At 36.4% G+C, this 27843-nt stretch overlaps 1 protein-coding gene across 1 annotated transcript; it reads right to left on the reverse strand.

Moving 5' to 3' along the window:
• On the reverse strand, positions 1 to 27804 carry myofl (myoferlin like). The gene is made up of 54 exons (XM_083539464.1): positions 27523 to 27804; positions 27090 to 27145; positions 26891 to 26982; positions 23551 to 23659; positions 22854 to 22950; positions 21935 to 22107; positions 21727 to 21855; positions 20823 to 20885; positions 20666 to 20716; positions 20521 to 20551; positions 20264 to 20379; positions 19482 to 19608; positions 19284 to 19387; positions 17619 to 17687; positions 17488 to 17531; positions 17310 to 17392; positions 17182 to 17223; positions 16933 to 17054; positions 16194 to 16307; positions 15349 to 15526; positions 15125 to 15249; positions 14924 to 15033; positions 14388 to 14580; positions 14123 to 14278; positions 12848 to 12979; positions 12583 to 12746; positions 11936 to 12050; positions 10851 to 10953; positions 10555 to 10691; positions 9375 to 9539; positions 9102 to 9189; positions 8702 to 8779; positions 8380 to 8561; positions 7265 to 7423; positions 7024 to 7125; positions 6734 to 6895; positions 5634 to 5799; positions 5466 to 5539; positions 5305 to 5316; positions 5100 to 5198; positions 4871 to 4999; positions 4438 to 4593; positions 4239 to 4330; positions 3988 to 4158; positions 3752 to 3900; positions 3498 to 3637; positions 3169 to 3257; positions 2995 to 3090; positions 2690 to 2831; positions 2086 to 2185; positions 1365 to 1546; positions 606 to 715; positions 368 to 515; positions 1 to 275 (listed from the first exon to the last, which is right to left on the reverse strand). Exons 1-54 carry the CDS (start codon positions 27608 to 27610, stop codon positions 240 to 242), a joined length of 6150 nt encoding a protein of 2049 aa, XP_083395590.1. The 5' UTR covers positions 27611 to 27804; the 3' UTR covers positions 1 to 239.
• Between the last annotated feature and the right edge of the window lie 39 nt (positions 27805 to 27843).

Genomic DNA, 27843 nt, shown 5'->3' on the forward strand with positions numbered 1-27843 from the left:
TTTTACTTGTTTACATATTTATTGTTTACTAAAACACTGAAAAGGAGTGCAATAAAAAGTGCAAAAAAATCTTTGTTATAAAAAAACAGTATATTTGCAGAGTGGATATAGTAATTAATTTTAGTACATATATTCCTAATTAAAAACGTTGCAGATTGAGTTGAGAATGTTTGAGTTCATCTTGCTGATGTAGCAAAAATCAAGGCACCCAACAGTGCCAACTGTGCTTGAGTTTGCAATCAGAAAGGCTTCACAATTTTCATTGAGATGTAGTTCTGGAATAAAGAGAATATATAATTATGTCATATAACTGGACTGAGGTATTTGTGTGGTAGTGCTTGTTACAGAAATCTAATCCAAAACTTACGGGCAAAGAGTACAGCAGGATTCCTAGAAACAGGCCCACTAGTATGAGAATGATGAGTCCAATGAAGAGCCACTTATACCGCCGCCACACAATAAATTTCAGAGATTTGCATGGATTTGTGAACCATAAGAATGATGTATCTGGACGGCTGTTGAAAGAAATGAATTACAGTATATATTAGTGTAATATAAAATGATCAGGCTTCTTATAGAATCTCTTGTATGTAATAGAATGTTACTTTGGAAGGTCCAGTTTGGGGTTCATGTTGGGTTCGTCTCTTCCTTTCCCAGCAGGCCTCTCGTCTACCTCTTTCTCATCCACAATCTCCAAACTCATCTCTACTTTGCCCTGATATACAACACAATGTTTTACAGTCACAACTTTACACTCCATATTCTCTCATTTGAACTTCTATCAGATACTCTGTCTGGCTAATCATTGGTCTCTTCTGAAGTAAATTTGTTTATGAGTCTGCTGCAATAACCTTGTTAAATAACATCATCTAATAGCACAATGTGCTATGTGTTATTAAACAGACAATAGGATATTTACACATAAAAAAACAGCCCTATTTTAAAATGACAAAATATAAAATTAATTAAAAATTAAACAAATAGACGCATTATCTAAATATGTGATAGCTGACGAAAAGTCATGATTTTATTGTTGCGTACAAAAACTGCATAAGTGAATTTCCCTGTTTCTGGTTCTCTTCCCCAAACAGTTCACTGCAGCAAAAATAAACATGTTAATGGTGCCACAGGAGCTCTCAGGAGTTCATTTGTTCAAGGCTTGCTAATTTTCCTCAATAATAATTTGTTGTTAAGACCATTAAAAGCTTTGTCGTGTTAGGCCTGGCCCGTTTATGGGCCCAGGAGTGAACATCACTGTAACAACAATTGGCCAAATACTATTCAATTGTACTACCAGGGTATCAGTTTCTGCTTTATTATTCTATTTTTATATTTATTACACATAATGTTTGCAGTTTACTCACAGTCAGAACTTTCTTGCCATCCTCCTCCATGGCACAGGGCCACCAGCCTCTCACACATTTCTGGGCAAAGAGTGATTTGGGAGGCATGTTCTTGTTTGTTTCTTGGATCAACATGTCAAGATTGCACTTTTCAGAAGTCTTTGTTGGAGGGATGAGATTAATTAAATCTAACTCCACTGTACCTGTTTGAGAAACACAATACAATTTCACAATTACAGTGATGCTTTCTGAGTTTTAAAAAGCTGTGGTGTAATAAATAAAGTTGTGAAATGTAGTATTCCAATTAATATTGCTTCATAATACAACTATATGAGTCTTTCGAATAATTTTTAGACTGTATTGCAATATAAATTACATCCAGAGCTTTAATTGCAACACTGCATTATGTCTCAACTGAAATTCACAACAAAACTCAAACTGACATGCCTGATATTCATCATGGTATTGCCAAATAAAAATACTGTAATGATTACCTAATCCACCTCAAATATATATATATATATATATATATATATATATATATATATATATATATATATATATATATATATATATATATATATATATATATATATATATATATATATATTATGTTAGAAAGCATTGCTGTGTTGAACTGGATTTGTTATGGAACTATGTTTCTTTGTACTTCTTGGTTGTCAGTGAAATGTGAATTAACCTGCACTTCTTCAAACATGAGGGAAAAAAAAAAAAGAGTCACCTAAGTAGTCATCCAGTGAGAATTTGTCATTGTCCCATATCTGTATAGTGAGTTTGGGAGGAATCCTGAACTCTGTTTTGTCAAGACTCCAAAAGTGCTCCTAATAACAAAACACATCAGAGGAGATAAAAACACATTGCTCATACCATTAAATCTACTAATTCAATAGATGATAATAAAACAAAAATGTATAGATTATGAAAATGGTTGTAAAAAGCTAAGGTGACGAATGGGATCTATAACATTATGCTGAAGGTCCACAATTGTGGTGTAATGATGTTACTATCAACTAACACAGAGTTAAAGCAACTAATCTTTTCTTTTTTTTTTGTTTAAAATGACAAATCTTTCTTGTTCATAAAAAAGTAAAAAATAAATAAACAAACAAATTAATTAATTAATTAATTAACCCTCTGTAAAAGCTCAATAAAACATTCATATAATCTATTTTTTATAAACATTATTAGTTTGTATATTAATAATAAAAATAATTATGTGCTGCAATAATAGGGAGGGATGGTATTTTTTTCTATACTAATGTAAAAAAAGAGCCTCATGATGGCCACTAGTTACAACATTGGTCAGAAAATTAAATAGTACACACTTTTTTTGACACAAGACACAACTGTTCTGCTGGTAGATACTCGAAGCCAAAAACAAATCTCCAGTTGAAATTTCCATCTCCATCTAGTGACCTATAGTGGACATCAGTCTTCTGTTTGTCATCCTCCATACCTGGCATCCACCTGCAGATTGCACATTGTGTCAGACTATCAAACAATGGCCAATATTCTCTATGCTTTATTTCATTTTACATGCACCAAATGAATTCTTCATACAGACTTTTATGTTGAGAATGAATTAGCAGCACGTGCGGCAAATATATTTATGTTTAAGGTTTAAATTTACCCCTTAACATAGATATCACTCATCTTTTCCCCAGTAATGCTGGTTTCATCCAGGATGACATCAGTGGTATTCCAAATTATAGCACGAAGGTAGTACCTTTAGCAAAAAGAGAAACTTTATCAGCACAAATATTTAAATTCAAGTCAGCAATTCATGAGGGCCACTGGTTCTTACTTTTTAGCTTTACGAGGACTAATATCAATTTGGGGACCAGGACTGCCAAGGTTTTTGGGGAATATGTCCACCCACATTTGAATTTTTCCCTTGAAAAGAACAGACAAAAACAATTTAGATAGATAGATAGATAGATAGATAGATAGATAGATAGATAGATAGATAGATAGATAGATAGATAGATAGATAGATAGATAGATAGATAGATAGATAGATAGATAGATAGATAGATAGATAGATAGATAGATCAGGATAATTCACAGTGTTCTGAACAGACACAGCATGCAGCTGGAAGCATAAGATACTGTTTTTTTTTTTTAACCAATTACCTGGGAAAGAGTGGGCTGGAAGGAGCTATGGAGCGTCCTGGTTTCTACATGCTCAGGCACCAGGCCCTGTTTGCGCAGTACATGCAGACATATACGCTCTCTCTGTGGACCCAGGTGCTGGTGCAGCACTTTACTGGCCTCTAGCAATGCAGTGCCACACAGAAACAGTTACTCTCAGCACCACACAAAAAACACTCATAAACCACTGATCTTTCAATAGTACATGCACTGTTTAGTTGTCACATTTGAAATACCTAAGACATCAAGACTATAGTCATGTCCTGCAAAAGATAGCGAACTGCCATCTTCTGCAATCTGTGGTGGTGGAAGTCCTCTCAGTCGTGCAAGGTTTTCCAGGATCTGAGATGGCTTCAGCTGGTCTCTCCACTGGTTCACTCCAGAGCTAAAAAATATATTTTTATAACCTTTTATAAATAATGTCTTTGTGGCAAGTAGACAGGTAAAAAATATTGAGGAAAAATGTACGTACACACAATACGACTGGGAAAGGCCACAGTGTGCACTAAATCTAGAAAGGAGGCGATTTTCAAGGTCAATAATCGTGTCCCCAACCTTTTCATCGCGACTTAGCAAATCAAAATCATAGACGCTGATTTTCAGGTCCTTGTCTTGCGGCAGGAAACAGGACATCTCAAACATTCTGCGAAACACAAAAGACTTTTAATACTGTACTTTACAAAGTGTCAAGCTCTTTTAATGCAGCACTCAACAACATCTGACCTTCCAAATTCAGGGTTTAGGGTGTTTGGTTTGTAGTTATCTCTGTCATCAATGGTCTTTTTTCCAAGAGTAATCTTTAAATAAGGATCACACTGAGAAAAGAAAACAAGAGAATAGACACAGGAAATCACCAACCAAACCAATTTATATTGCAGAATAAACTTAAATTTATACACAGCTGTGTGCTCTGTATACTCACCAAGCCATTGTTGTCTTTGGGTTGTAGGTCGATGCAGCGCAACACATATATTCTAACCAGGCATTCCTGAGGTCCACTTTCAGGTAACTCTCTGAATTGCCGAGGAGGAGTTTGGACATCTGGGTCATCTGATAAGGGGTACACTCTAAACGAACCCTGTGATTGCATTTAGAGACATGTATTAAAGCCTAATTTCTTTAAAATTGGAAACCCAGGACTACTTTGGTTGCTAGATAAATAAAAAAAAAAATCAGTTTGACAACATCCACCACTAGATGGCAGAATATCACTAATTCTTTTTGAAGTTTAAAAGTTCACAGATTTTTACTGCCAGTTTGTTTAATTAAGTACAGCTGTTCAGCATTTTCTAATAAAATCCTTCAGCTCAGTCTGGAATAAGATGGAGAGAGCTTTTTATGCGCAAAATACTTGCCTTAAACTCCCCCACGACAGAAGGATCCTCCTCACCATCATCGCTTTTTCCTCTGTACAGTTTAAATGTGTTACAGAAATCTGTTAGACCATGGAAATCTGGAATGTTCTCCAGGGCATCCCCATAAACCTGCCATAACAGACATACTTGTTATAAAAATTGTTTTTCAATATGATTTTGAAAGGCATCGACTGTTCATAGTACAGTAAAGAACAGTCAGTAAACTAACCGTTAGGGTGGAATAACCTTTTTGGAGGTACGGGCCACATTTGTCATGCTCTCCAATAGAGGCATAGAATTTACTCCACCAGTCCACAGCTTCCTCCACCTAAAATACAAAAAATAAAAAATAAATGATTCATAATTCTGCAACTGCACAGAGTGACGTAATAAAAGTTGTATAGTTTCTATGTTGCTCATTTAAATGAACATACCTTTTCAGCAGGCTGTTGAAACAAATCCAATGAAAATGTAAAAGAGAGATCAAATGTAAGATTTTGTACAAGTAGCAGCAATGAAAATTCTTACCAAAATATATCATACAAATGCTCTGATATAAATAATAAACTAGTGTTGATGGAAGCAGTCTCTGTACCTGACTCTGAATGATTGGTATTTTGTCTTCTATGTTAATGATCACGTCTCTAGAGGTTTCTACCATCATGGCCACTGAAACATGAAACACCCAAGGAATTCAAAAATCTGGGGCAATCTTCTTTAGCAGACGCTAACAAAGACAATTTTCATGCAGTGTCATATTTACCTCTTGCAGTTCTGGATACTTCAGTGGTCCCCAAAAAGGGATCACACCTATACTCTTCCAGAGTTTCTATAGTGCACTGGCCCACGATTGGTTTCCTTCCAAAGGGCCTGTGATCGATCACTTTCAGCACTATGGGTGGAGTGTACATTTCTTCTTTAGGAAGAAGCTAAATAGAGAAATATTTACATACAATATTCATATGTATTTATAGTCAAGTTTTTTTAACATTATTGCAGTTTACAAATTACTGGCAATAAAAAAAACAAACAAACAAACAAAATGACCAAACAAACAAATAAATGTGTTTTTTCCAATGTCAATCATTTGTAATACTTGTATGCTGGTATATTTGTTTGCCAAAGCAATTACTGTAAGCCCAGATCTGTCATGGAAATTAATACTAGAAAATCATCTGCACGACAAATGTGAAATATATTAACCTTTAATATTAAGAACTAGATTTTTGCCAAACAATTCCCAAACATTTCTCAGGTCTATTGTGGACCAACTACTTAGATAGATTTTAAAATTCTAGTTTTTAACATTAGCTAATTTCTTGAAATTTGACCCAACTGTTCTAAACTGGTAGGTTTAGAACAGCTTTCAAAATCTATTTACAACGTATTAAATCTATACACATTTTGAGTAAAGACAAGCTGGGGTACATACTCTAATAATAAAATAATAATGAAGGTGCAATATTGAGCCACAAAAGTGCAGAACACATTTCCTAAAGGTTTAAGGAAAATATTTCAATGCACTTGTTTCATAAATTTTGATACATTAAAGTGACTCAGCATTGCCCACTTATTAAATATAAGCACTTAACTTACTGTATTTAGTCTAAAATTTCTAGCCTATTTAATATAATTATTGGTAAATCCCTCGCTATGAGCACATATACAAGATATAAGTACAGCATGTAGGGATATCCACTAAGAGCATGAGAGAAAACCCTGTGCATGAAAAATAGGTAAGAAGCTGCTAGAGCTTTGAGAAGACCCACATTAGCCATAAGAGATCTATGGGTTTTTTTTTCACTAGCATTTGAGGTACACCTTATAATAGCTTATCTTATATACTTAGTATATGGACAGTACCACTTTGAGGAAAAGAACTGATCCAGGGAAGTTTGGGTTTTTCTTGATGATTTTGATGACAGCCGTTTGAACAGTCTGCCCTCCACATTCCACAATAAGACTCGGGGAGGAAACAGGTGCCAGCTGATACGCCTTCATGTTACGCAAACCCCAAGCCAGAATCTGAAAAGTGCATGTACACACATAGACAGACACGGGAGACTTACTGTAAATAATAACCTCTCTCTTCTCTGCTTTCTTCCAGCACAACACAAAAGAGGTAAAGTTGATGACATGCTTCAGTGCGTTACCTCAATAGCAGTGAGCTGTACCACTGGCCTGATCCCCTGAGGCACCATGTACAGATTTTCTCCTCTTCTGGGTGGCACAATTGGCAGTTCAGTCACATTTGCCTGGACACAAAAAAGCAGAACATAGCAGCTCATTAGAGGTTAACAAAACCATCACTAACAACAAAATGTGCAGTTATGTAACAGCACTGTCATTAGATTGCACCTGTTCAGACATAGTGATTTAATAATTATAGCATACTTTATCTTTTAACAAGAGCTCGGCTGCAACCAGCATTTGCCCAGCACTCCGGCCTTTCAGGGTAACCGGGAACCAGAGCAGCTTTGGGCTCACAGGTGTGCTGGGGTTTAGTTTTACAACTGGGGGACATGTGCATCTGCCCATGGCTTCATCCTTCCCCTGCAATAAAAGTACATCAACACAAAATTCTTACAATAAAGAGAAGCATAGTGATAAAGCAGAAGATTTCTACTTAAACTTGGGAAGTTTCTATCACATTTACTTTCTGAAAAGTAGCTCTGCTAATGTATGAAACACACATTATCTTATTATATCACAAGCTTTAATTCAGTATCAAAAGCTTGAAGGGACAGTTGAGCTTCACATTAGATACAAACATTAGCCAATTACATTAATGGCATGTCCATTGGGTTCAGTTGGCCCACATTATTTGAAATAATGTCCCACATAGTGATAGTGTTAGTATCATATGGTCCTATCTGCTATTCATTTATAACCCACATACAACCTCATAATCCTGAGGTCATGAAAGAAACATATGCTTGTGGAGCATTTCAATTTCTAGAGGAAACTGGTTGGGCTATACAGTAAACTCTGTTCCATGTCATGGCTGAGATATCACTGTGTTGTGGCAGCCACATTTGGAGGAGTGCATCGCAATCATACCACAGCCATATGTGGTCCAGATGTAATATTCAGCAAGACCCTCATTGGGCCACTACTCATTTTCTATCACGGAAAAGGGAGTCTGTTTTCAAGTCAGAAAAATAGAATTTATAAATTAGATTACATACATTTTCTCTCTCTGGTCAACTCTGTACATTAAAAGCTCAACTCAAGGGAATTACTTAAATGATTTGTCCATTTGTAAATGATTTTCCAGATGTCTCCCAGGACAGGAAAACTCAGCTACCTGTATATCTCCAGGGTAGACTAGTTTGACCATTGACCATGGAAATTCCACAAAAACCCACCTTAAATTATGAAGACTCTACTGTACATTAAAGAATGATAACTACATTCAGTGTCAGTTCAAATGTATAATAAAGCATATTGATGATCGTGCAGATTGTGCAGTGATTATGCAGATTATCATCGTGAGTAAACGGTCATACCACTTGGTCACTGTCAAAAAGCTCCAGGACAATGCTGGGAGGATTTTGAGCAATCGTCTGAGGGTCTCCATATATTTCAATGTCATTAAAGATAAGTGTCTGGTCCCATGTAGGGTTGAGGTTGGCTTTAATGATCTCTGTGGTCTTGCTTACATGAAGAAATGACACATGGCAGTAGGGATCTGTTGGAAAACCAAATGCAAAAGACCTGACAACTGAAGGCTTCAGTCACCGCATTATTATTAGATGAAAAGCTAGAGGTGGAATTTGCAATCTATTTGAAAGTTTTATAGTGATTCCATTTGAGTGGAACATGTCTCACCTGAAAAGCTGTCTTTGTCCATGGGCAGAAGGTTTCGTGCCTGATAAACATATACTCTAAGATGGTACATGTATGACCCTATCAGAACAGCAAAAGTTATTGTTAGCTCTTATTTACAGACACATAAATGCATTATGATGCAAACAGTATCATTCAGAATCAGTATTTCCCTTAAAGGTTGGATGGAACACAATTTTTATGTAGCAAAAGAAATGTCAGTTATGTAATTAGTAATTACTAGCATTCAGAAGCAAAAATAACAGCCTTGTAAGTTATTTCATTTAGTTAGTTATAGGGGTCCAGACTTCCTCTGAGGAAAGGGATTAGTGAAGGAAAACTTATCAGCAGCAAAATCCTTCACACAATGCTTTAATTAGGTGGCATGAATCAAGCTACTCACTATTGAAGTAGCAGGACACTGTGGGTGTGTTGGCACCAAAAAGCTTGGCTGCCTCTTTTTTGTTTGTTTTTTCATCAACATCCACCCCCTAGAAACCAAACACAAATAAATAGCCACTCAGTGAAGTCATGCATAACCTCTTGAAATAAATAAAAACTACAAAAACATTTAAACCACTACATGACACCTTTCATCCTATGGTATGGAAAAAGAAATTCAAAAAACAACAGAAACTCCAAAGTCCTTAAAGCTAATTTGTAACTGGATGCTCACCAATGCCCCTTCTAGTTGGAATATGGCTGACGCGCCCAAACGGTCAGATGGGGCCATCTTTCTCCTCCAGCGTCTGCGCCGGAAAGTATCTGAGGAACGCTCCTTTCTGTGAAACTTCCAGCCAATCAGAGAAGAATATTCCCAGCCATCTCCTGCCTCTTTCTTCTGTGAGGACATAGAGAAGGCCCACAAAATAAGGAAAGATATCATTAACTACACCCTACTACAAATTGTTACTATAGTCAAGGCATCTCAAGTATGAAGTAAACAAAAACCTGTTTAATTTAGCCTGTTGCGCTTTCACTCAACACTGCTTGTTCTTTCAAATGAATCCTGGAAACCACCCATGTATTCAATCTCATGTTCACCCTGGGGGTATTATTATATACATGTATCTTAGCTCAGTCTGAGCACTGTTCTACAATATAGCCATGAAGCCAGCCTATGTGATTTCTATTGTGCAATATAATTTGAAAACATGACACAGAATATATCTGGTATTTAGTACAATGTTCATTGTTCAAAGGGCTATTCAAATAACCGTGAATTGTATTCCTTAAAATATTATAAATCTATCCTTTACATGACTTGCTTGCTTTATATATTCAGGTATAGTTTAAGCACTATAATATTAATGTTAAAACAAATACATCTATCTTATTGTGGATATAATACCAGTTGAGAGGCAATGTAACACTTTTCTTGAACAGATACTGCAGTTGTTTTCTGTTCATGGTATAATTGTATAAATCAGTCAACTGCGATAAAATACTCTACAGCAAATAGTTTATAATAAACCTAAAAGGCTATGGTAGGGTCTACCGAAGGCAAAAACTCATTTTTTTCCCCCGAATATAAGCAAAAAACTGAAAACAGAAAAGTGGTCCAAGTCTCTATAATAAATCCTAACTTTGCTTTACCCTTGGTTTTGTTACTAAAGACTACAGGCAGTTTTTATTTGGCTTACATTAAGTCACATTAAAATATATGAATGTTTGAATAGACATAAATTACGATGATCAAAGATTAATGTTAATGAAATGTAGTTTAAATTAAGTCACACCCTATTTTCTTAGTCTTTATGGAGCTCAGGGTATGAATCATAACCGTAATTATTACTTATATGGCTTAAAACAAGGCTCCTTTAGCAAAACAGCATTACTGTGTGTCAGGTCCTCACCTCTATGGCAGGGGCATTTGCTATCTTTTTTCTGAGTCGGACCAGTCTTTTCCTGCGATAGACATGGTACATTTTTTCTGCTGCTACCCAGGAGCTGGGCTTATCATCAGGAGGAATATTGATGCCATACTCCCAACCTATGGTTAGAAGCAAAAATATGAGTTCCCTTTATCCAGTGTTCTAAAATTGATACCTTTTATAAAACAGGAGCATGCAGGTACCATGTGTAGCAGTATGTAATTTTTCAGATGTAATTGTTACAAATTTGTATGATTAATGAAACTGTGATCTCAAACCTTTCTCATCCACAGCTCTGTTGCTGTCAAAGCTCCAGTCCTGAATTACCTTCCACCCATGGGGACATTCAATCTCGCTAGGTTTCTGGGTTTTCTCTCCATTCTGCAAAGAACAAACACATCACTCAGGCCTGAACAAACAGCTGCATTCAGCTTGCTAGGTCTAGCTATTGTCTGGCAAACAGGCTTAAATGACAGCACCTGTCTCAGCGAGAGTTGACTTGCAAATTGTATGCGCTATGAGAGTTTTGAGTCGGTGGACAATGAAAAAACCTTGCAGATGCAATGACTCAGAATGTATAAATCTTGGTTTCCAATGCTTTTATATTAAGAATATAAAAAAAAATATTAGAATAAATCACCTGTTCTAATTTTTAAGACTGTCAGCAATCAGACATGGTCATTACATTAGTGGCTATCGAAGTGTTCTTCCATTTATCTACAGAACGCTCAAATGTAAAGGTAATTTTAAGGTGAATTCACTTAAAAAGCCCCAAACCAAAAGCAAATCCTTAGCTTTGTTTTTTTTTTTTTTTTTTTCTTTTCAAATCCTTGGTTTCTTTTCAGCTTCCGCTTTTTTTTCTTCACTGCTGGAATGCTAGTCAGCTTTTTCTGCTTCGCTGTCTGTCGTTCTACAGTTTCATGACCAAATGCAAGTCTCAAATCCCCAGATTGAGAATAATGAAATGAACCGTGGCTTTTTCAATATTATGTGGCTTCCAAACGTAATCATGCAACCACTATTCAGTTAAAACAAACAGCCGAAACAGAAAACGCACACACAAATGCGCACATGTTTAGTTAATGTTTACTTGTTTTTTCACCGGATAGTATGCACTAGCTAAAGCTTACAATGTGCCAGCTGTTTGTTAATAAGGCAAAGTGCCATATACTTGATATACATATACATATACAGATCCTGCATTCAATGGCTACACTCAAACAAATGAGCACTCAAATGGCTCCCATTAGAATTTCACCTTTATTTCAAAATGTTTTTACCGTTAATGTTTTACTAATAAAACTTCCAAATTTAATGAAAGTGTGTGCTGTTACAGCCTGTTAGAACTTTTTGACTTCCTCACCACATCAGTGTAGTTTTCGGTAGCTGGCTTCCATTCGCCGCCAGGGTAACGACTCTCATTTTCATATACTTCATCCGTGAACTCTGTGTGGCCTGCATCAGCCTCTGTCAGTAGACTGAGACAGACACACACACACACACACACACACACACACACACACACACACACACACACACACACACACACACACACACACACACACACACACACACACAAACACACACACACACACACACACACACACACACACACACACAAACCACAATGCATAAAAACAAATCCAATTCCCAGAAAGCTTTGCTGGTATGCAGCTGAGACACAGAATCACTAACAGTACATTTATTAGCTTTGCTCTTTGTACAAACATTGTAGCCAGAGAGAGAAGCTGGCTCATGGAATATTTATAAATCTCCCAAGCCAAGTGCCAATTTAGGTCAAGAGCCTCCATTTCCTCTGATTGTAAGCTGGATAGTGTGAATAACATTGCAGGAAGCACTACTCAAACCAGCTGGTACACATTCTCATTACAGGATGTTTGTTGTTGGCCCTGAGTTATTACTATAATGTCACGAACAACAAATTTCTAAAGAAATAAAAAATAAGTCCTGAAATAATTTTTGTTTCCCATGTACCATTAGGCTACTTACCAGTTTTCAGGGTCGACGTACCAGTCACCCTCCCACTCCCAGCCTCGTGGGGGCAGAAAGCACTCCTGCTTCAGCTTCACCTTCCCTGTCACGTCAGAGAACTTGTGGCGGGCCACCAGACCTGTAGTTCCCCACTTTCCAAAAACTTGAGCCTGGTTTTCATACTGTTACAAAGAGGGCACATTAGCAATCACATACTGTGCAGCCTTATTCTAATCATTCTGTGCATCATTACTCTAGTAACAAACCAAAATGCATGCATTACCATTTCAGCATAAACGCTGAACATTCCTTCTGCAAAGCTATTGAACTTCTTCTCATGAGCTGACAGACCAAGCCACATGTTCAAACGCAGCTGCACAGGAATCTTCACCCCTTTATTTTTGTCCATCGGGTACTGCAAAAAAATGTGAGAGGGTTATGCAGGCATCATTTATGGAGGTGGATCTCAACTAATCTTGCAATAGGACTCTCATTTGTCTTTTATAATTAAAAGCCATGCTACAAAACAATGGATAGCGATTAACAATTTTCATTTATTTCACATTAGTGCAGTAGCAGATCATGGCTCAATGCACTAACACTTACAAATAAAATTGCAACAGAGGCTAAAGAGGCACTCATTCACATAAGAATGCATCTTGATTTCCCAAAGGCAATCCAATAGTGCATAATGTTCTACAAACAGCAATAGCATGGTAATATTACAGGCCAGGGTTGGGTATTAAAAAGCAAAACACATTTTTAGCACTCTTTAGAGTTTAATTATACAGCTGTTTACATATTTAACATGTTATAATGCTCAATATGTTTAGAAATCTGTGCATTTTGCCTTCTTATTGGTTCACCAGATCAATTGAAGACTGTGACTTCATGATACCACAGCCCTTCACAGTGGGAAACAGAAGAGCAAAATTAGTTATGCTTTCTGGGTGGAAGGAATGTTCATCCTTGTCAATCAAAGTGTCAGCAACCAATCACACACAGATGTAAGCTCATATATGTGGAAAAGAGATGTCACTTTTCTCCCAGTGTGTTGCACTGTCCACTGCACAGTGGTAATTTGGCTTGACATGACAGGAAGGAACTGTGTGTTACTCTTTAAAATCTTTGGCTGGTTGCTGTCCTTTATTAAGCTGCATGGAATGGAGTGTGAATGTTTGGCAGGCAGAAACAGAAACTCCTGCCTCTTTATAATCTAATATTTTTATAATTTTAATAAAATGTGAAGGTAGCTGTCATCATGCTAACAAGAAATGGCACCTCAGGCACAAGTGTTAATGCTGCTTTTAAAATAAAGGCTCATTATCAAGCGTTGCACAAAGCTACCTAAAAATAAAAAAGTGTGGCTTTTTGATGGACAGAAATGCACCTGTGTCCTTCTTTTGAATCCTGCCCCATAGAGATCTAGTACTGTTGTAAATGGCCATTTATACCAAAACAGAGCAACAATGCAAAAGTCTGCTTCCCCCGTGCATTGATCTCATGCATTAAATCTATAAATTAGCTGTTTTTTGTTTTTTTTATCTCTTTGGTCTACCTTCATGAAGATGGTCTGTGTCTTGCCACAGTATTTTCCGGTAGCCTCTTGGCTATGGGTGGAGAAGAGGACCTCATTGGCTGGGATGCGTGCATAAGCTATACGCTTCTCTCCTCTCAGCATCCAAATAATGATATCAGGCATGCTATTTTGAGGCTGGAAATGACAAAAGAAATGTTTGTACTTGTAGATTAACATTTCATCAACTTTTAATAGTCAAACTATTGAAAAAGAAAAGATATAAATATAAAAAATTATAGACAACCTCTTCTGCAATCTGCTGTAGGCGCTCTAACCAGTCCTCTATGTCAGTAACTGTGGCTTTAACATCAGTGGCCTCATCCCTCAAACGACAGGCAGCATCTCTAATGTTGATGAAGGTTCTGTCCCGTAGCTTTTTAATTTGAACATCCAGTGCTGTCAGGTTAGGTTTGGCCTCTAAGTCTGGCAAGTGGTAACTATCAGACAGAATTCATAATAAAGTGGGCCAGAGAAGTGGATACAAAAGTAGCAAATGGCATTAAGTTTCTTATAATTATTAAGGGTTTTGTTATGTAATTCTGTTAAATGGTTTAATTATATAATTTAAAAAACATTCCAAAAAATAGGAGTCACGATAAACATGATTGCATTCCAATAGACTTATATAGTCTCTTCATGTAACGTTTCCATTTACTAACCCAGAAATTACCACCAGTGAAACAAAACATTCTGAAAATCACACTGCTCCTTCAAGTGACATATAATAAAAGTATACGCATGATGAAAGTAATAAAGCATGCTATTGAAAATGTTAATTACTTGGTTAGGTCTTCAATGAGTTGGTTGATGAGTTTAAGCCAGATCTCAGCTAGCCGTGTCTCAGTAACATTAGCTAGTATGGCTGTCTTCAGTGTGGTAATGTTGTCTTGCTGGTAAAAAACAAAAACAGACCATTTTTAACATAACAAATTTTTTTAATCCAAGACTCATGGGGTGTTATAGAAACTCATTGAAACCTACCAGTCTGTAAGTAACAAAGAGAACCGTGTTCACTGAATCTAAACGATGGCTGATATCTTCCCAGAATGAAGTGAGGATAACAACGGGCTTAGTGTCAGCCCAGGGCAAGTAGTAGTAGTGATTTCCTGTAAAAAAAAAAAAAAAAAAAACAAGCAAGCACTACAGCAATTCTATGTATAAAAATCAGTCATACTGTATCTGGGATGCCATAATAATGATCTCACCATCAAACACAGCACAGCTGTAGTGTGTGGTGGATGCCAGGGGTTTGCATGTCGAATCCATCTTGTTGCCATAGTTGCCGATGCTGACCTCAAACTGAATGGGTTCACCAGGCTCCTGAAGCATGCATGCACTGTGGAACACTGCACAGAGGGAGTACTTTCTCTTCCGCTGGTATTTCTGCTCACACAGAACAATTTAAAGCATCTGTTTGAGTGATCAGCAGTTTTTATATACCAGCAATCTCAGTTCTCAATCTCTAAGGTGGATGCTTTACAAAGTAGATAGCAAATGACATCATTCTTAGCTGGATATCTTTATGCTACGCTATTACTTTATGCTAGGCCTAGCTACATACTAAGCTTAAAGTACTTGCCTTATTTTGCACTTCTCTTGGACATGCAAACATTAGCTCACTAATTATAGACAGATGGAAGGTAGTGGGCTAAACTGTACTCAGACAGGAATTTGAAAGCTTACATGCTTTTCTATCAATAATTATCCATGTAATTATATATAAATAATTAACCTAATGTTATAATTGGCTTCACACAATAAAAAAAAACGCTATTGCCAAATGTGGTCTGTATATTTATATTAAAAACAATATGTCCCAATAGTTAGTAAATTTTTACCCAACGTGACAGATTGCGTCAAAAAAGCTTACAGATTCTTCACACTTCCTCTAAAATTTCCAAATTTATTACTGTAAATTACCCTCAGATCCTGTTACTTTTGTCATTTTAAACTCTCCCTGAGATGGTTTCCATATAAATAAAAGCAGTGAAGTGATACTTGTTTGGAAAGGAGACATGCCTGGTACTGCATGCTGTTACAATCCCCTTACCTGTGCTACTAGGACATCATCGCTACTGAGGTCATCCACTTTCTTGTCAATCTTGTCATCCAGCCGGGTAGAAAGCTCTACGAGAACTCTGCCCCTGTAGGCTACCCCCTCACCCTGTCAAATACAGACAAGCTATGACTCACAACACCTATAGTCATATTGTAGGTATGAAGTACAAGTCAAATATTACCAGCAAAACTTTTTACAACACTATTTATTTAAAGCAAACAGTGACAAATCAAAAAGAAATTCTACGACATGTTAAAGCAAATGATTTCCTTGTGATTCAATCAGTTTGCATATCAAGGTTATAATCTTTTTTGTTTAAACAGTAAACCAATCCTGGTTATATACTTTAGAGTTTATTTAAATAACTAACAGTAAAACAATAATGAAACTGTAGTCTGGTTGGGAAGAGAATTATCTCAACTATAAATGTTGTTGCTAATAATAAGCTGCTCTTTTGCACTTTCTTTTCTACTGCATATAGATTGTTATATTGATAGCTTTTGATTTCTATAAGTGAATATGGTATGGAGTATATTGAGGAGGGGTGGAAAATATGTACACAAATCAAACTGTATGTAACACATAGAACTATTTCTGTGCTATGAGTGGGGGTTGTCATGGCATAAAGGATTTATATGAAAGACCAGTCTGTGTTTGATTTACAGGGCCAGTAAGTACAGAATTGGCTTAGGGTATTACTTAGTTCAGGAAATGCAAGTAAGGCCCTTACCTGTCCCAGATTGAGCTCCTCATATGGGTCAGGAAGGTCAGAGAATTCCCTTGTACTCCCATAAAGATTTAGGTAACAAGGACCAAAGGCTGGAAGAAAGCCAACCTCAGGCCCCATTCTGTCTATTCAAATAAAAAGAGAGGAGATCTTAGTGAGAGAAAGCCAACATTTTTTTTAAGTGTTTGTAGGTTTTAAATACACAGAACACAGAGTAAATATACATTTTAAAAACAATGATTTAAGAAATACCATCATATCCTGGAAGCCCTCCATTTTCATCAGGTGATGCGGCTTAAAAAAAAAATTAATTAGTTTTAATATTTTGAAGTGTCCTCCATAATTTGTTCCAATTCCGAAATAGAAACAAGGACGTTTACCTTCTAATTCACCGCCAGACGATGATATTTTGGACAGATTTAAAAATGTGGTTCCAACAGTATCATTGCTTGTAAAGCGATCCCTACCAGACATTGAGACAAAAACGATTAAATATCACTTCACATTTTCTAATCAGTCAAAAAATTTATAAAATAACCCAGTATATTACAGACATACCAGTCAAACATAGTAATTTTGATCCTTTCACACATTGATGGGAACTATACAAAAAGAAAGAGGACAGGAATCTGTAATGCATCCCATTAAAAGCATTCATTATGGTGTACCACATAATCACTCATTCTTACCTTAACTTGGAGGCTTATCAGTTGGTTCCACTCTGGATTTGCATTCTTCTCAATAATCTTTGTGCATAGCTTAAAAAACAAAGAAGAACACAAGAAGAGCACCTCACATTTCCTTATCAAACACTAGTAAGAAAACGATGATGGGAAGACAGAATTACAGTGTTTTTTGTAAATGTGCAGTAGAGGGCTATTAAAGAGGCTTGCTCATAGCATTTAAGCTCTTCTGTAAGAACAATGTTGCTGGTTCAGAAAATATGCTTGAAATACGATTTCACTTTTACTGGCCATGTAGGGAGTTGGCAAAGGAGTAAATTGACATTTCTGGAAATTGTTACAACCAGGCTGCATTAAAATTGAGAAAACCTGCATGAACTATACTAAATATATACAATTAATAGTATTATATTGCTATTTAAAAAAAAATTGATGTGTGGTGGTCTGTGAAAGTCTGCTGGAATGTCCCTTTAGCTGAATTTTGTGAAACAGACAACAAAGAATTAAAGGGTTTTGCTGAGGTTAGGCCTATACTGTGGTTTCTCACCTCAACTGCAAAGATCACATTTAATAAGGAAGCAGTTGAACAAACTTGGCTACAGAGATGTCTAAATCTGTGTAAACTGCGTGTGCTTTTCACATGAATACCATGCTTTAATCACACGAAAAAAAATTTATTCAGTTTGTAATTATTTACAGCATTTGGCAGACACTATTATTCAGAGCACATTACACTTATTTCATTTATACTGTACATGATCAGTTGAGATTTAAAGATTTCTGCTCAAGGGCAGTAGCAGCTTGGTGATGCTGGGATTTAAACACATAACAGAATAGTATCAGAAGTCAAAGGTCTTAACAACTGATCTACCACTTCAGTGTTGGCTTGTCCATGGGGCAGCCCCAACATTTATAGAAGTTGTTCATTTTCATAGTCCTCATTCACAACGTAACTTATTTTGAATGACCAGCAACTTAAAAGTGTCTCCAAATGATTCATTTTTAATAGATGTTAGGAAATTAAGAAAGGGTGTGCACACTTCCCTATTTAGCTTCCATATGGCTATTATTGTACATATTGACAAAAAATGGGAAGTGTAACAATACTTGAGGAGCTTTGAGTCAGTATTTGCTCTTCTTTAGCAACAGACATGACAGTTAAAGGGTAATTAGCTTGGGCTTGTTAAAATGCTCCATAGTTGGCACTATTTTGTTTTACAGTTAGAGCTAATAAATTTCCACAAAATGGTAACACAATATGTCTACAATGTACAGTACCACTTTGATCGTAAGATATATCACTAAAATGGGAAGAGGGGATGGGGAATTTCTTTTTTTTTCATCTTCCCTTAAATTATTTTCTGGGCTAGATTAAGGTCTTTCCGTTTGTTTGTTTTTTAGTTTAAGTTGAGCTGGAAATGTTCTAAAAACCTGTAAACCCTGGTTAATAACACAATCTTGATCACAATTGTATGCATGTTTGTCTAAATGAACTAAGAAAGAGCTTCTAGACTAAAGTGTAGATGACTGGATAATGTACTGTATATGTTTTTATGGTCATGAGATAAAACTGATTCAAATAAGATAAATGCAGGATGAGTATATGATACACATTCAAATTTTTTATACTTAGCTGAAAATACACACACAAAAATTGATTCAGGATTTTACCTTTTTGCCTGCAAAATTTACTTCTAAAAATGGATCCACAAGATTTTTTTTGTCCCCCTCTCCTCCAAACATGTTCTTGACGGTCTGTGCAAATGCATCGTCCACTATGAACAGAAAACCCATAGAAATAACATTAGCAACCCTCTCCAAACAATGCAGTAACAATAATGTTTGTCAGTTGAATGTTGCAGGACTTACTCTGTGGCATGTCCTCCGCTCGGTACACTTTGAGAGAGAGTGTAGCGGAGCGCAGCGTGACCCCGGCCGGCAGCAGCAAGTTGCTCTCAATGTCATCCTGCTCCTCGTTTCCTTCTTTGTTTTCTGCCTGCACCCCAAAGTAAAAATCCTGTCAGGTCTATGGAGAATTCTGTCTCCCAAAAATCCACAAGGCCTAGGGACAAGTGTTGCTGCTTATCACAACTCCCAAAGCAATATAACCTCACACAATTAAAATCATCAAGCCTTTAATAAGACATATCTGCTCTTAATTATTCATATATAGTACACACTTTATAGCTGACTATTTAAAGGACATACTGTATATTTACAGGAAGACTGCAAAGAGTCAAAGAGAGTTTGTGTAAACTCTCAGACTATATCAAGCCTTGTTTTCATGTTTGCATCTCTGGTTTTTATCTATTTTTTTCTTTACATATTTTCCTTTTTCTCGATTACCCTGTATATGCTGTTTACTGAAAGCCTGACTTTTTTACCTTAGTTGGACTTTGAATTAGGTTTTAGATTTGTTTGCAAGCCTATCAGTTAAAACTGCCTACACTACAATTACGTCTGTCTCGGCCTTGATTATATGAAAAGTCCACACAAAAACAAATCCAACACTGATTGTATGCTGTTCCGACCGTGACCTTCAGAAAGCCAATTGTTTAAGCAATCTGATTAAATCTAATTTGCAAATATTCATTACCACATGCACAGTTTTTTGCAGAAAAGTAAACAAATAAATAAAACAAAAAATGTACCGGAGGCTCATCACCAGTTCCCACAACGATCATGTTGACTTTCAGGTAACCTCGAGCTCCAGAGCCGGAGTCGTCTGGATCACTTAGTAGCAGCCACTTCTTCATTATGGCATGAGCTTAGAAAATTACACAACAACAGCCAGTAAAGGATATGGAGATTCTGCTACTAATAATGTACAAATCATTAGGCTTTTATTGCAGCCCAGTCTGAATGTTGCATTATTATGTATTGTGTAAAGGCTGAAAAGGTTGCATACCAAGCTCATCATAGATATAGCCAACATCCACCTGTTAGGAGACGTAAAGTAAAAAAAGAATTTACTATAATTAGCCATATTATTGATACAATAACTATAGTAATTCATCTAAAAGCAGACACCATAAAGCCTACAAACAGATTACCTTGAACTCCCCTAAAAGACTGTCTGATCTCAGCGAGGATGAGTTATAGACCTAGATATAATTAGCCACATGAAGAGTTGATATGCTGAAGATGTCTTGTTATATGCAGCAAAGACCAAAACATGACAAAACAGTTTGAGGGGAAATTTCATCTTACCCGAATGTAGATGTTCTCATCCAACAGCTCTGAAGGAAGCATGTTCATGTTGTAGAAGAAGATCTGTGGAAATATTAACACCAATTAAAATGTGACAACCATCACATCACAATCTTTTAGTCATAAAAATATAAGTATGCCTCCAAATAACTGCTAACAGAACATTATTAAGTAAAAATGGCAGGTAGCAGAGGTCGAATAAAATGTCACAAAAAGTGTTGCAAATTATTTGAGACTCACAGAAGGAGCTGACGGAGACCAAAAGAGTCCTAAAGGAGCAAAGCAAAGAACCAGCAGAAATAGGAAAAATAGAAACAGTGGTAGAACAGGCATAGCAGAGCCACAGAAAAGTTCACAGAAAGCCAGATTAAGATAAGAGCTAGAAAGGAAAGATTTATTTGCCTTATTAACACCTAATAATGTTATACTAGCACCTAGAATAAACACCATAAGGACAAAAGTATTGGGACACCATATACTCTATGTGGTTCCTCTCAAACTGGTACCACAATGTTTGTGGCACACAATTGTATATAATGCAGTAGAATGATTTTTTTTCTTCACTTGCAATAGGAGACCCAAACCTGTTCCAGCTTTGCGCGGCCCCATGCACAAACTGAGCTTCATGAATACATCATTTAGATACGTTGGAGCTGATCTTGATTGGCCTGCTATAAAACTCTGACCTCAACCCTATTGAACACCTTGAACACCCTACATCACTGCCTGACTTTTCTTATTCCTGACAACAGTACTACAAAATCTACTGGAACATCCTCCCAGAAGAGTGGAGGCTATTATTACAAAACGCAAACACATATTATAGTCTGGTGTCCACAAACTTTTGTCTATATACTGTATATGGGAACAAAGCAGAATATAAATGTAAAAAATCATGTCTCACCTCATTAAAAAATGGATTGTTTCCTCTCCTGATTCTTGTTCTGTGTGTTTGTCCACAAACACTAACTTTGACAACTGGCTTGATATTATTTCCGGGAAACTGCCGACCCTCAATGACTCGGATGCGAATCTAATGAACAACCATGAGTCTGAGTTAAAACGTTCATTAGAATATTGGTCAAATAAATCATATCTGATGAGTAACATACCTGGAAATCTTGGGGTTTGTTAGAGAGCGCTTTCTGTCTCTTCCGGCTCATGCGGATCATCTTTTGGGACGTTTTTCCAGGTTGGCCAGGTGCAGCTGCCTCTCCTGAAGTACGTGGGTCTCCCCAGTCTGTAGTTTCTTCATCGCCATCTTCCTTTCCAGCAGGTGTAATGCCTAAAAGGAAAACAAGCAGCAGTTTAAGCAAGTCTTTATGAAGTCACAAACAATGGTTACTGTATTTTTATTAGCTTTTACTTTAACATCCTTTAATAGTTCATAATTGTTTGCAAAACAACCTGTTCAGGAATAGAAGTAAACTAAATAAATGGCCATATTAAAAAAAAATAATAGTTTAACGATCTCAACAACAAATCACTGGTTGGTATATTAGGTAGAATAAAAAAGATATATACACAAAGTTACTTAGTACAACTTTTGTCTCTTTGATATCTTTAAATGTTTAAGCGTATTTTATTATTATTATTATTATTTAAAAAAAGAGTCAATTTTACATTTAAGTAATCAATCATGATTTCATCTATGTGTACAATAAGGCAATGTGCATATATCTATATATGTGCACGAGATGCTGAGAGTGTTGTCAGAGAATACTATGTGTGTTTTCCTTGTTCTTTCTTTTTCCTCTGCGTGTGATTTGCATCATTCATTTACATACTGTAGGACAACACAGTCACCCATTGAAAAGCAGCTTTCAAATGCAGTCCATTTTAAAGACTCAGATCATAAAAAAATTACATTAAAAAATAAAAGCGCTTGGATATGACCTCATAATGTGGAATAGCAAATGTTTAATTCAAATTTCAGGAAATAAATTCTAATTCGTCATAACCCTTTCAAAATTCCAAATGGCAAAATGTTTTAGCCCATTCTGTAATAAAGCAAGAGCTATAGCAACTGACCTGCTTCACCAGTACTGGCATCTCCGTCAACTTGTGCATTTGGGTTAGGAATAGCACTGGCAGGAAGCTCATATCCAATCATTAAACTTATAGATGCCTGGAATAAAACAAATCCACACATATACTAAACAACACCTTGTTATATCATGTTTTAATTAATAAGTAGTGATTAAGCCCTGTTACTGCACAGCAATAATTTAATGCTAACAAGCTTTTATTTACTTTTTTTTTATATTTTATTCCATTCTTTTTTACTACTGTCTCTGTAGAATTACATTTAAGATTGTGGAATGTCTGTTAAATAAGTCGGTCCCTGTTATCTCTTAAATCATAAAAGCCTTTTCCTTACCAAAACTCAAAAGAAGGCGTTTAACAAAAGAATAGTACTTGGGAGGTTTGTTAACAAACACTGATACTTGAGAACGCTTTCATAAATATTACATAAGCATGTCCTCAAAGAAATCTTTACCATATCCCCAATGCCAAACTTTTGGAAAAAATCCATTTAACTTCTTCCATACAAATCCTTCTGCACTATAGAACCAATTAGATTGAGTGCAGGAAAATAAACCTGTGATTTGATTAGAATCAAAGACTACTATCCTTATCTATGCGGTTTTTAAATACAATGTTCTGACCAACCTAAATACAAAATTTAGCTATGTGTTTTTATGCATTGTGTTACTCATTGAGTTACCCCTATGTCTTGCTTCTTCTCATTGATAAGAGGTATATTCCTTGAAGGCAGAGACTTGGTCTGACCACTGGCCAAATCCCGGAGACTGATTTTTGCAGAGCCGATAAATCTGCACAGCAGGAAAAACAATGCTTATTAAAAGGATTCGATAATTTTCCATCTAAAAAATTTTTTCAAATTATATCAGTCATAATTTGTGTTGCCATTATTTTCCAAAAGCAAATAATACACAGTGTGAAAAGGTCACTGCAAACAGCAGTGTTCAGTTTCACTACTCATTTCCTAAAGCCCCACCTGTAACTGGATCTTAGAGGGTTATGTTCATTGCATAGTAAAGGAAATTTTTTCTTAACCAGCTCTCATTTTGCAACAGAAGGTGAGTCACTGTGACAGATCACTGACTCGTGCAACTACAGACACCACTGAGTCATTAAATTTCAACATTTCAACTGTAGTGATCTAAAAAAATTTACCCACGCTTGGAAACTAAAAGCGCACAATGCAAAACAAAATTTAGATTGTAGGTACATCGAATACTGTTTCCATTCATTCTTAAATTAATGTCTACACTTGATGCCAGTTTTACTTATTTTGGATGGTGGAGGAGTTGGTTAGCAGCTTTTGCCGAGGAACAAAATAGAGAAGCACGTGGGAGGCAAGGAAAAAAATCATAGGGCTGTGTGTAATTACAGTGAACCACAGGCATGATATGTTCCAGGCTGCATGAAGTTTAAACACCAACTTTAAGGAGGTGGTGTTTAAACTTGGAGGGAGGTTCCCTGGATGGAAAATTGCACTACAGTCCTCTGTTCATGTTGTATACACACTCTACCACATGATCAATCATGGCAAAAGGGGCTTAGAAATCTGTAACCGAAGGATATAAGCCGACAGGTTGGTGGTTGTTAGTCCTAGCTGCTTTGAGGAACCTAAATAATAATGAAAAAAAGAAAGACAACCAATCATGGCAGTCACAATCTCCTTATAATGTATAATTTCACATACTGTGAATGTATTTTGAATGGGGAGATGTTTCCATTCTGGTCACTGGCTTTCTTCAATGACAGATTTATTCCTTTGTGTCAGATGTCTGTGATAATAAGCTTCTATTTAAACAGAATTAGTTAGCCTTTGTCTAGACAAAGGATCTGCTTGCGGCACACTCAGTGGAGTTGACGGCTAACAGGATTAAATGCAAAAACAATAGCTGACAGGGAACACAAAGGAGGCAGCAAAAGTTGTTTGCTGTATCTAAGTGGACAGAGAAAACTTTCTGCATATGTTCTTATTGTGTTTTCTGTAACTGCACTGTAATTATCTATCTTCATGAAAGGAGTCTAATACCTACTTACTATAGCGCTACAATTAAAATAGTACTAAAATAACATCTATAACAAAATTTTAAAAAACGCAAAATGTGACAGAAATAATACGATTTCAATTAGAGATCATTTATAAACACTTTGCTGACCTTAATAGTCTTTGCAGTCCAATAGTGCAGTTTTTTTACTTGAGAATTTTGCAGATTTCCTCCCTTTGCTTGTGCCTCTTGGTAATGTTTAACAATGAATAGGTCTTAGAGAAAAAAAGCACACCTAACTCTGATTCTTTGCCATGCCCTTTTATGCCCACGCTGTGGCATTTCCCAAAATGGCAGAACATTTCAGATTAAACAGTGCTATCCAGATACTGTAATGTGCCTGAAATGGGCTGTAATCAAATAACTACACACATTACGCCATTACAGCTTTAATGAACTTTAATGAGATCTCACACAATTGACTTTTATCTAACATTAATGTTGCTGACCTCACTGACATGTTAGGTGCCTATACAGCAGCTAGTAAAATAAAACATCGTTTTACTACCCACGCACCACAACTTTTTACTCTTAATAAGTTGTGCTTAACCTGGAACTTCATTTGGCCCAGTCTTCATCCAGTCTGCAGTTTTTGCATATTACTGAATCTCTGTACTCCTGATATACCACATGAGGATTGTTGAAGGAATATGATAAATAAGTATAGATTTAGTTTATTTAGGATTATTCAAAGTTACACCCATGCAGGCATACACACAGTAGGTATGGCTAAAGACCTAGAGGTATGGCTAGACCTTGAGGTTTATTAGAGCATGAAAAATATTTACACCAAAGTTTACATATAAAAATCAGAATACGGATACTTTTAGTCGTTCTTGTGGAACTTGTGCTATCTCTTTTTTTTCTTTTTATTTTACATCTGGCACAAAACTAGCTTCCTAATCCTCACTCTGGAACATGTGCAGTCCTATTTTACTAAAAATGACAACAGCAGGTTTAACAATGATTTAACCACCATAGAATTTTGCAAAATATAAATTTAAAGAATCTTTTCCAATCCTTCTGTGTACAAATTTGAGATGTTCAGAGCAGCACTGTTTGTTAGCGACAATTTCCTTGTAGAAAATATTTTTAGATTGTTTGGCAAATAAATGGAATGTAATCCCAAGTGTGTGAGTCACATCTTAGCAAAAAAAAAAAAAAAAATGGAAATGAGATATCACTAACCCCAGCCTACAGTTCACATTATACAAAAAAATGATGGAATTGTTACATTAGGCATTATGGCAAAGAGATATAAAGGGCAGTGTAAGATTATTTTTGGCAGAATGCATGTAGAACATGTGTTTCTGCAAAAAAAAGATTAAACTGGAGTTGGAAACGAGTCCTGACAAGCATTTCCACTTCACTTAACTCATGCCATGTGGCTCTTAGCTTTTGCCAGACAATGGGGAAAAAGTGTTTTTAGTCTTCCAGGGCCCCCCAAATGCCCCAGATAAGGCCCTGGCTGAGGTAAACGTTTTCCTCTAATCAGTATTGCAACACTAACAATGATAATGTGCAGCTTTTACTAACTAGGCTTGGGAAAGTCACATTACAAGGTTAAAGTGAGCCTTATTTGTGTACCTGAATCTAGGCATGTGAGACACCGTTTGGGGAAACTAAAGTAAAAGAAGTTGTATTATGCCCCTTATTGTGTTAAAGGTGGATATGTCCTTGGCTCTCACATAGCATTGCAAGTATAGACATGGAAGCTGGGTGGGGCAGCAAAGGATGGCTTTATGATTTTTGTCTTCTCTGTAATCAGCTACTTAATGTTGTGCAGGTTTATTATAAATTTTACATAAATCAGAGAAAAAGTAAGTAAGTTTTAAAAACATAACCATATACAATTTTTTCTTGACTATTAAGTAAGAACAAAATAAATAAATAAACACTTTTTCAAGAGCATTCTAATCCAATTAATTCATCGCCATGTCGATGGACATGTTATAAAAGAGTGTATTACAAAGTGCATACTTGTCTTTGCCAATGGTCTCATAGTCTTTAACAACCACATCGATGAATGAAGAAGAGTCCAGAGGTGAGCCTTTCAGATCGAACTCAAGAATCTGTCGAGGCAAACAAGAAAATGACAAGATTAGAAATGATTAAACAATCAATGTCAGGACAGCTGATTTTCAGGAACAGGGTCTATGCATCAGTGTGTCACACTCACCTCGTTCCACACAGGATTTAACTCATTATTGATAGCTTTGGTTTTCTTTTTTTCACCTGGAAAAGTTCAAGCAAATTAGGTAAGCAAGCAGTAGTTCTTATGTTTGTGCTACAGGGTAGGGTAGGGCACAGAATACAAAAAAACTCTCAAGAACTATTCAGGCACCGATAGTCATTGTTTGGACTGGGAAAATGAGGCATTTTTCCCCTAAACAGTGACGCACCATTTGTCTCCTTATAAGGAAGTCTTCTGTACCTTAGAGACATCACATAAAAACACTACTGTATCCTAGTACATGGATTTCTACATTATGGTTGCATTTATTTCGAGCTTTCATTTGTTTGTTAAAACTTGCAATAATTACAAATAAAATGAAAACACAAAATAAAGGTAAACTATACAGTGTTTTTCTGCATAGAAACTTTAAACTCACCTCTAAAAAGAACTGTGGCGATGGGGTCCGGGTTGCCGAGTGTCTTTTTAGGGATTGCTTTAGCGCACTCGACCACCACCTTCAGCATGATGCCGATTCACAGAAATCACAGACTCAATGGGAATAAATACCGTCCCTTTTTCCACTTCATGGGTTTGCTGAAGGAGGAAGCGTGTGCTGCAGTCACGGAGTGAGGAAGGAGAGGAGGGAACAGAGTATGATGAAGCGCGGCTTTATGTTAGGCAAGAACACTGGTATCCACCCTTTGAGTCTGAATTTGCTTAAAATGACTTTTGGACATCTACTTCAGTTTTAACAACA

The sequence above is a fragment of the Silurus aristotelis genome (genome assembly GCF_946808225.1).
Source record: "Silurus aristotelis genome assembly, chromosome: 4".
Taxonomy (NCBI): domain Eukaryota; kingdom Metazoa; phylum Chordata; class Actinopteri; order Siluriformes; family Siluridae; genus Silurus; species Silurus aristotelis.

Coding starts and splice junctions, on each gene's coding strand:
- myofl (XM_083539464.1), bottom strand. CDS start 27,610: ATGCTGAAGGTGGTGGTCGAGTGCGCTAAAGCAATCCCTAAAAAGACA. Junction 12,747..12,847: donor TCAGCGTTTATGCTGAAATG/GTAATGCATGCA, acceptor TCTTTGTAACAG/TATGAAAACCAGGCTCAAGT. Junction 3,638..3,751: donor CTATAGTCTTGATGTCTTAG/GTATTTCAAATG, acceptor CTGCATTGCTAG/AGGCCAGTAAAGTGCTGCAC.